The sequence below is a fragment of the Anolis carolinensis genome, chromosome 5 (genome assembly GCF_035594765.1).
Source record: "Anolis carolinensis isolate JA03-04 chromosome 5, rAnoCar3.1.pri, whole genome shotgun sequence".
NCBI lineage: Eukaryota > Metazoa > Chordata > Lepidosauria > Squamata > Dactyloidae > Anolis > Anolis carolinensis.
In genome coordinates, this window is record NC_085845.1 from 180,239,633 (window position 1) to 180,249,970 (window position 10,338).

Genomic DNA, 10,338 nt, shown 5'->3' on the forward strand with positions numbered 1-10,338 from the left:
GAAGCTTGGATAAGTGAAACTCTACTGTATTTCCTTTATTTGTAATGCTCTCTGCTATCAGAACATTTTGTAATAGAGCAACCCATACAGGCCTCCAGTAAATTGAATGAAATAATATTTGCTCTAGGAAAGTATAAAATGATTTTTTTCCAGGCTGGTACTGACATTCCATTAAGAATGTGTGTGGATTGTTTTAATCAATTTTATTGTTTGCTTGCTAATGTTAGACATGAGGTGTATATATCTATATTCCTGCTTTCCAGGAAGAAGAGGCATTAAAGAAGGAGATGGCTTATTTTACAGATAGTAAACAGATTGGGAGGCAGCTGAAGGATACATTTGCTGACTCTCTTAGATATGTAAACAAACTTTTGAACAGCAAGTTTGGATTCACATCCCGGAAAGTTCCTGCTCATATGCCTCACATGATTGATCGAAAAGTCATGCAAGAATTACAAGATTTGTGAGTCAGACATTGTTCCTTTTGCTTGGGATGTCAGTGTGTTACCTTCTTGGATCCTTGAACCTATGTGTTTATCTAATTTATAATATAGGTTTCACAAACAGCTCATATGGAATAGGCAATAGAAGAATCTGTTAGATATATTTCCATTTTAGATTAGTCTGTCCCATTCCTTTGTAGGTTTGAAAAAATTATGTCTCTGCCAAAATCTTTTACCTTATTGAGCTTTTTTCTCTTAATTTTGAGAAATTATGATAGCAGTTAAAATGTTTTCACACTGTTTTATCTTTAGGGTGGGGGAGTGACCTCACATTTTAGGTCCCTTACAGATCAGATGCTCACTCACCTTCTTTTTGAAAAAAAAAAAAGGTCAATATGGGCCTTAAAATGTTGAGATGAGTTTGCCTCCAGCAAAATGGCCTGGGCGGTCTTAAGGCACAGAAGTTCAGCAGGTGGTGGAAATGGAAGATATAGCCTATCCAAGGTGCCAGTGGATATCTCCCAGTCTCTAGCAGTTGCCCACCCCTTTTGCCCTGTTTGAACAAAATTCTTCAAACTGTATATGAAATCAGTTAAAGTAACCATTTGTTCTTGACAGATTTCCTGAGGAATTTGACAAGACTTCATTTCACAAAGTACGCCACTCTGAAGATATGCAGTTTGCGTTTTCATATTTCTACTATCTCATGAGTGCCGTTCAGCCACTTAATATCTCCCAGGTTTTTGATGAGGTTGATACAGATCAATCTGGAATTTTATCTGATCGAGAGATACGTACGCTGGCCACAAGAATTCATGAACTCCCTTTAAGTTTACAGGTAACTTTTTTCAAAAAACATTAAAAATATTGGGTTGCTGTGATTTTTTCGGGCTGTATGGCCATGTTTCAGCTGTATTCTCTCATGACATTTCACCAGCATGCATGGCTTGCCTCAATGCCAACAGAACCTCTGAAGATGCCAGCCACAGATGCAGGTAGGAAATATCAGAAGGAAATGTAGCTGGAACATGGCCATACAGCCTGAAAAATTCACAGCAACCCATTAATTCTTTCCATGAAAGCCTTCCACAACATATTAAAGATATTGCATATTCAGTGATGGATTTGTTCTTCCAGAGCTGTAATAGAAATGTTTTAACTGTTGAAAGCATACTCGGCACTTGCTGTGACCACCGAAGTATATCTCAGAGTAGAAGAAACTCAAACTTCTAGATGTGTCCCTCCAAATTTTATTTAGATTCATTTTTTCATCACCTCTAGGCAGTAATGAAGTACCATATCAACATGTGGAGGGCTGAATGTTCCCATATTTTTTGTAGAACAATAATGTAACAGGGGTAGGCAACCTCTAGAAGGTATGAGGATCCCATTGACTCTTGGGGGTGTGACACACTACTCCTGCTACATCTTCATTTTTAACTTTGTTTTCAAGTAAATATCCCCTTTGCCACCCTCACCCAACCATTTTAGACATAGGAGAAGTCAACTGGAATGAAATCAGTTAAAGTAACCATTTGTTTCTATTTTCTACTTTTAAAAACATCTTCGTTAGTTCTAACATGATAAAACTTGGAAAAATTTACCCATTTTCAGGGATTTACCCTCATTGGAGTATGGATCCCTGGAAATCTTGAAGATGACCTCCAGGGGTTATATGAATTTATTCCCTGCCCTTGACCTATATGCTGTGGCCCTGCCTCCTGTCTTCAATATCTAACTAAAGCCAATAATTGTTTAGAAGAGTATTTGCCAACAGAATTCCATCATAGTAAAACAAACATTTAGAAACAAGTGTGCTGATAATGTGATATTTAATATTTAAAGATTACTAACTTTCAGGGTGTTGAAGAAACTAATATAATCCTTTGCCTCTCTTTTCCCCTCTGCTAGGATCTGACAGGCCTAGAGCAAATGTTAATAAATTGTTCTAAATCCCTTCCTGTCAATATTACTCAGATTAATATTATACCACCAACTCAGGAAGCATATTATGATCCGAATTTGGTAAGGAACTGTGTTCTTTAATCTTTCTTATATGTATAAATCTGCAAAATTGTATGTTGCATCTATTAGTGTTTCATATTGGTAAAGATATATAGTTAAAAATCTAAAGTAAGTATGTTCATGGATGTGTTGCCAACATAAGCCATGTGTAAAGGAAATCCTATTTAATTTCACTTATGAAGTAATCTCCCAACTTCAGTCCCTCTTGAACATGGTCAGTGATTTTATTCATTAATGCATTGAAGAGTAGACCTTACTCTTAGTATATCAAAAATAACATTAGAATGCCCTATCCATTTCAAAAGTAATTGGCCATTGGCATAGAGTAGCAATAGTTCAAAGGTCAGGTGCCCACACTCTTGTAGAAGCATTTAGAAATGTGACTACTTAAACATTTTCAGAGTTTTCCATGATGGTGGGTTGATTTTTACATTTGAACTGGGAGAACTGAGCCTCAACAGCTTTTTTTTTAACTTCTGAAATGTCACTTATGTGCATGGCGCTTTACAAAGAAGAAAAGGATAGGGCCCTATTCCTGGTGATTAGCAATTTGAAAATTTACAGTTAAAAAACAGACAGCTAAAAATAGAGAAAAGGGGGGAAAATATCAGCTTTCCACAACCTAATCTCCTCTAGTATGATGGTTTATAATTTCCATTATCCCCATCATAGCCAGTGGCAATCTATGTCAGCTGTGGTTGAAGGAAGTCACAGTTCCACAGATTTGAAAGGTACTACTTTTAAGGAAGTGACCGGTATATGAAGGCTTAGTTATTATGAGACATCCAAGCCTTTCTTGTTAGATAGGCTATTTTCAGATATTTTATCCTAGGAAAAAGTGCATTTGTGAACTTTTCTTTCAGCTGCTGTATTATTTCTTTAATTAACAGCCTGCTTAAATGGCACCACAATAGTTTTCATTTCTTTCATCATGCCTTAATTTATTTTTGAAATATGTCAGTTGCTAGATTTCCAGGAACAAGCCTAAACCTATAAAAGACTTCCCTTGAGAATAAGGGTGTTTTGTTTCTTAGAATTGTGTGTGAATTTTGCCTGTAGGGTTAGGTTAAGTTAGAAATAATAATGCTAATCTACACCAGCTGTTCAGGACTTGCTTGTCATATATTTCTGTTTGGCATTGGTTGGCTCATGCCAAAGCATTTTTTGATCTGCTGCTGCTTGTTACATTTACATTTTATAACTTACAGAGAATATTTACAAAAGGTATTTCCCCCTGTAAAATAAGTATCGTATTTCAGAGGATTTGCAATATCAATCAGTATTGGTTCAGGGAGCAAGAAAATAATAGAAGAGCTCACTGTAGAATTTTTCCATTTAAAATACTGAGAGGCTGTATTCATTAAAAATTCATAACTCCAATTATTGTTTGTACCATTTCAGCCTCCAGTGACTAAAAATCTGCTAACCAACTGTAAGCTTGTAACTGAAAGAATTCGTAAAACGTATAAGGACAAAAACAAATACAGGTATCAATTTCATGTAGTGCTTGAATAAAGATATTAAATATATTATCAAACTATCTAAACTACTGAAAATGTGTTGTGGAATATTTGCTAGATATCTAATATTTGAAACATGACATTGATAGAAGTAAGAATTATTTGTTTAAAATATGGTAGTTAAATAATTTTCTGTGAAGCTTTAGTAAAGACAATAAAAAACCATGCAAGTAACCATGCAAATATTGAGATACTTAGTAAGACTGGGATGGAGTCATGCAGTATGTCCAATAATATTTCTAGTTTCATGGAACTAACAAGAAAAAGGGTTGTACCAATAGCAGGAATAGTTTTAGAGGCAGGGTTAATAAGGGTATGATTTGATTTTAAATGAAAAATTTCTTAATAGATGTCTCTGTCAGGTAAATTTTATTCAGAGAGCTCTTGGTATCTTGCCTGAGTTTGGCTCAAGAAGCTCCTGGATAACAAAATCCATGGGTGCTCGAGTCTCATAATATATAAAGGCATAGTAAGATCATGTACTTTATATAAAGAAATCAAGGTTTTCTTTTGTTGTTTTTTTAAAAACTATTTTCAATCTGTGTATGTGAAAATCTGCATGCATACATGTTCATCAGGCTTGCAAGAAGAAACTGGGGACAGCACCACTAGGACAAATTTCTCCAATATATTTTCCAAACCCCATTTTTCATCTTTGAATACAAATAATAGTGGCATTATTAAAGTGAAGCAGATTTTTTTGTATAGAAGGCTTATCATTATAAGGCTGTGCTTTAATAAGTAAAACAAAATAACTGGGGATTGATAGTACAAGCTCATATTAATGCATGTCTATTGTTGTCAAGTGCGTATTCATACTATTTATGTTGTGGTTTTTGTCTTGCCTTTTTGTCTGGCAACAAGGTTTGAAATTATGGGAGAGGAGGAGGTTGCTTTTAAAATGATTCGTACCAATGTTTCTCATGTGGTTGGACAGCTTGACGACATACGGAAAAATCCTAGGTATGCACTCATAATGTTTATTCAGTGTGGAGATTACCTCAAATGTTATTCTATAGAAAGCATTACAACTGCTTATACAACTAGTTTTTTCTTTTTATAGTGAATCCCAGTTGTTACCAGAAGCCATACATTAACATTGAGAATGAAAATAATGATGTGTAAATACATAAGAGTTACCAAGTTAATAAGATAGCTATGGAAATTTTATAGCCTTTCAGATATTCCTGGACTGAAAATTGTATTATAACATTGACTGGTTTAGCATGTTACCAATAAGTCCTAGCAATTCTGGTTTAGTGTTCTGTATTATGTATGTAAATAAATGATAATATGTAAATATATGAATTACACATAGACGGAAAACTTGTTGTAGTTCTGACTAGATCGGGTGCATTATCAATCAGATCTAGCTATGCAGTGACTCACCAATTAGCAATTGATGGAATGGGTTTACTCTAGTAGTTGGGAGTAACCAACAGGATACTAACCATAGATTACAACACCATCTATGGCAATTTAGATATTGCTAAATTGCAACTGTAATTGTGTTATAACATTTACTGCATTAACACTTTAACAGTAAGAACTAGCAGCTCTGGCTTAATATTCTGTGAGTTCCCCTATGATGCTATGCCTATAACTATAATAAAACAAATTTTAACCATATTGCATCTTGTCAAAATGTTTGGCATCTCAATTAGTTTTTGGTATTTTTCCAGAAAATTTGTTTGTCTTAATGACAACATTGATCACAATCACAAGGATGCTCAGACAGTAAAAGCGGTGCTTCGGGATTTTTATGAATCCATGTTTCCCATCCCATCTCAGTTTGAGCTGCCAAGGGAATATCGGAATCGTTTTCTTCACACACAGGAACTTCAGGAATGGTAAGTTTTTTAGGGCCTTGAGATAAGCTGTATTGTATAGAAATCTAGGATGAAACCTCCTGTGCAGAACATAAAGAAATTTTTTCTTCATTTTGTCAACATTTTTCCTTTTTTTTTAATTAGCTTTAATTTTATTTTATCTTTTATTTTTTTATCTCCTCTCTACTCTCTTTTCCTACTTTCTAACAAAAATAAATGTTCTCCCACTTTCGATGGAAAAACACTATTTTCTTATCAAGATACATATATAGATGTTTCTCTTTTTTCATTTTTCTATATATAAAACTTTGAATAAAGATCATATACAAAAAAAAAATTTCTTCCTCACTGAGAACTCTGAGTTTAATTTTAAAACTTAACACAAGCTTGCTAAAGTTACTTGTCTTTAAAGATAAGTAAACATTATTGTGGTACAGTATTAATGCACTAGCTGGACAAAGCAAAAAATTGGGTATTGTGATTATCACAAAAAAAAATTGGCTTAACACTTAAAATTACCTCGGGCTGGCTCTGGTCACAGTAAAGAAACCCATTGAGGACCCCTTGTTTCCATCAGATCAGCAAGAACTCCCATGTCATCAATGGCACTTCTGGCATTGCCCTACTTATTACAGCTAGCGAGGACACCAGACACTGCCCCATTAGCAATCTTGCCAGTGTCTCAGAGAAACAACATCCTTTACAAGGTGGATCTTGCCTTTGCCCCTTGGATAGCATGGCTGTCCAGACCCAATTCGCTGGTGGTAAAGGTGACACAGGGGAAGCACTCTATACAAAATCCCACTCAACTCCAGTGGATAAAGAGGGCAGGAAGCTTGAAGGCCTTGGGAAGAAGGTCCATATTACGGCAGGGTTTGTAACCCAACTAGCCCACTTTGGTGCCTAGATGGTGCCCTACCAGGACTATCTATGGAAGAAAGTGGGCCCATATCTGGACTGCTTGCCACAGGAGCACCATACCATGCCATCAGGAGGCTCTAGCCCTCTCTAGGACCTAGAAGGAAATGACTAAGCATACCGTGGATGTTGCAGGGCATATGTTCCCAACGGCAATGGCAGTGCGACTCCATGCATGGCTCCACACCTCCACCCTCTCAGAGGAAGGCAGGGACACCGCAGAGAGCCTTCCAGTTCATTACAATGGCCTGTTCCATCCCAACACGGGTGAACAATTCAAAAGCACCCAGGAGATGAAGAAGCCGACCCACAAATATGGCTTTACCTCCCAGGGTACTCACCAACCCAGGGTCATCGCAGCCACCCTCTGATAGAGAGCTGGCTTTCTATCAGAGTAGAACCAAGGCTTTCCGTACTTCTCCCAGACCTTTTCTTCAATATTGGATGGACACCAGGGGCCTTCTGGTGTCTATCCAGCAACTCTCAGTGTGGGTGGTCACTATGATCAGATTGACTTACCAGATGGCAGACAGGGAGCCGCCACTACACATCAAAGGCCACTCCACTAGAGCGATGGCAGCCTCCGTGGCATTTAACCGGGGGGGGGGGGGGGTACCACTGGAGGACATCTGCAGGGCGCCCATTTAGGCCACACTCATGACGTTAATCCACCATTACAAACTAGATCTTCTCTCCAAACAGCACACGGCCTTCAGAAGAGCAGTCCTATTTTCAGCAGTGGCATGACACCCACCAGCATTGGTGAATAGCTTTCTAGTTTACCATATGTGCAATTTCACAGATACCATGTGGGAGAACTCCCTCTTCTACTTTTTTGGAGAAAAGATTGCAGAAAAGAGTTCAGTATTGCTGTATAAGATACTTTATTTCAACATTGTTATGTGTTTCTTTCCTGTGTTTAGGAGGGCCTACAGAGACAAGCTGAAGTTTTGGACACACTGTGTATTAGTGACATTGATTGTGTTCACCATCACCTCATTTTTTGCCGAGCAGGTAAAAGCTATAACTGTGTACATATGTAAATCTTGTAAATATTAAAAAAATTTATCATTAAAAAGCTGAAGTATAATACAGGAAGCCCTATTTATTTATCCTATTTTATTTATTTATGAAAATACCAAGTCACTGAAATAAGCCCAGGCGTAGTAATGAAAAAGTAATGGGTGCAAAGATGACTATAGTGAGATCGAAAGTTTGGACTAGGTAGGGAGTTGTTGGTCCTCTAGGATGTTCAGACATTTAATTTCTAGAGGTTCAATTCAGCATGGCCAATGATAAGGAATTGTGACAGTTGGGTAAACCATTTGGAGGGACCTTAAAAGGCATTACAATTTTGAGAGGAACAGTGATTGCCTACAGTTCTTTATATCTTTACCACTGGATTCAAACTCTGAAGCTGCTCTTTAGCTAAGGCAATGTCTTCTATACACACTTTTGTGCTTGCATGTTTCTTGTGTGAATATTCTCTGTCTGAAAGGCTGGAGTTCATGAGGCCGGCTACAAATCACTTTGTTAATATTATCAGTCATCTATCCAAAAAGACTAGTGATCTTCATGATGGGAAAGGATCTTCCACTGCATAAGAAGGCAGCAGACAAGGGTGGAGACCACGTTCTTAGTGAAATACATTGTTTAAACATTTTTGTCCTTATCAACTTTCTAAGACAGCTGCCTCATTATGTATAATTTGTTGAATAGTATAAGCACTTTACCTTATGACTCTTGGGAGAAACAAATATTTATAGAACCCTGCTTTTGGATATATGTGCTACTGAATCCAAGATTTTAAAAATAATAATTAGACCTGAATTAGCCAGTTTTTCCCGATAAAAGTTGGGAATCAGTTCTGCTCTCTGGAGGAGAAATGATTCACTGCAGAAGGGGCTGTAATGTCCATTGGATTCCTGCGACTAAGTGAAACAAAATTGAGCAGTATGCTTGTTCACGCGAAGAAGCATGTGGGAAATCAAGATGATTTGTTCTTTTATTTTTCAGCTAATAGCCATCAAACGAAAGATTTTTCCAAGGAGGAGGATCCAAAAAGAAGTCTGCCATGAACGAATGAAGGTGTAGAATAATTTTGTTTGTGAATCAGTCTACCTCAACATGTAATGAGCATGTGAAACCTTTTGTTTCAGAAGTGTCTTGATAATTGTGTCCTGGGCATGAACAGAAGTGTTCCCATCCATTATAGCCCATGTAATTCTATGTTATGACCATGCTACTGAACTTCAAAAGGGGGTAAAGGATGTAACCTATAAGTGTTATCTCCTGAGTGAATTATCCTTTTTATAAAAAGGGTTATTGAATGAAACATAGCTGCATTTATTGCAGTAGCCATTGCCAGCTAAATATAAGTTGAGGATATTGTGATTCTATTAGCTGTGTCCCTTCATCCCAAGACATTTGATGAGCTACTGATCGTTTAGTTTCACCTTTTTGTCCTATTCTTTGAACAGTAAACATATCTGTTTTGGCTGTAATCCTGCATCCTGGGTAGGTGGATGTGGATTGGCTCTCACATCACTGCATTGTAAACTTTCCCTCCATTAGTTGATGCTTGTCACAGTTGTATCATTTGGTCCCCATTGCAACTAGTCAATTCATCCAAGCAGGAGGAACTAAGTATGAGTCAGTTTCTAGGTACTTCTAGGAACATTGAAGTAGACCTATTACTGAGATGAATTACCCGACAGCTTTGGGAATAGTAGCAGCTTCATAGCGCAGGCATGATAGCTCTAATGTACATCTACTGCAGTACTATGGAGCTTGCTCTTTAAGCACAAAGTGGCAGGATTGTAGCCTTTGGTGTTCTTTTACTATTTAGGTATCAGCTTTGACTTCTATTGTCTATAATTTAAATATAGTATGGAATCAACTATAGAATACTTTCTCAAGAATTGAAATGGCAACACCCTATTGCTATGTTATTCTGCTGGTGATTCTAGTCTCCGATTTCAATGTAATATTGTTGATCAATATGTAAATAAGACTAGTAAATTGTATTCCTAATTTAAAAGATAGGGCTACTATCATGTAGAAGGGGTTTGTTGTTATTATTTATAGAAGTATTGTATATTGAACAACAAAAGTGCCTCGCCTGAAGATTTGTCAATACATTGTATTGTTTTAATGGCATAAGTGTATTAGCATGATCCAGAGTTATTTCTCATATCAAGTATTGCATTTCAAAAACTGGGAAGAGGTCTGGTGATCTCCCCATTTTTTTCAAGATATATCACAAAAAAATACAAGAGGGTCGGGAAAGGTTTTCAAGGAGGTGTTTATGAAAGAAATCATGACATTAAGAAGGTTTTAAGTAAAATTGAAAATTATTTTATAATGAAGAGATGTGATTTCCAGTGCACATGTGCTGTAAAATACATGCTTTCTTTTCCTATGTGTTATTGGTATATAATGTAATTGACTTAAGAATGTTATAATGTGTGAGTGTCAAAAAAGAAAATTATCAGCTGTTTAATGCTCTCAAAACTATTAAATATTTTTAAATAGAAAAAAGCACCTTATTCTTTATTCAGTGCATAAACCTGATTTTAAATGAAATAAATCTTTAAAACATTA

At 36.5% G+C, this 10,338-nt stretch overlaps 1 protein-coding gene across 1 annotated transcript in view; it reads left to right on the forward strand.

Moving 5' to 3' along the window:
- gnptab (N-acetylglucosamine-1-phosphate transferase subunits alpha and beta) overlaps positions 1–10,338 on the forward strand; it is a 45,544-nt gene extending 35,206 nt beyond the window's left edge. Inside the window, exons 14-21 of the mRNA XM_003220879.4 lie at positions 264–463; positions 1,062–1,281; positions 2,355–2,468; positions 3,870–3,955; positions 4,853–4,951; positions 5,671–5,838; positions 7,659–7,749; positions 8,752–10,338. Coding sequence (XP_003220927.2) covers positions 264–463; positions 1,062–1,281; positions 2,355–2,468; positions 3,870–3,955; positions 4,853–4,951; positions 5,671–5,838; positions 7,659–7,749; positions 8,752–8,829 — 1,056 coding nt within the window. The 3' untranslated portion in view covers positions 8,830–10,338. The remainder of the gene's footprint in view (positions 1–263; positions 464–1,061; positions 1,282–2,354; positions 2,469–3,869; positions 3,956–4,852; positions 4,952–5,670; positions 5,839–7,658; positions 7,750–8,751) is intronic.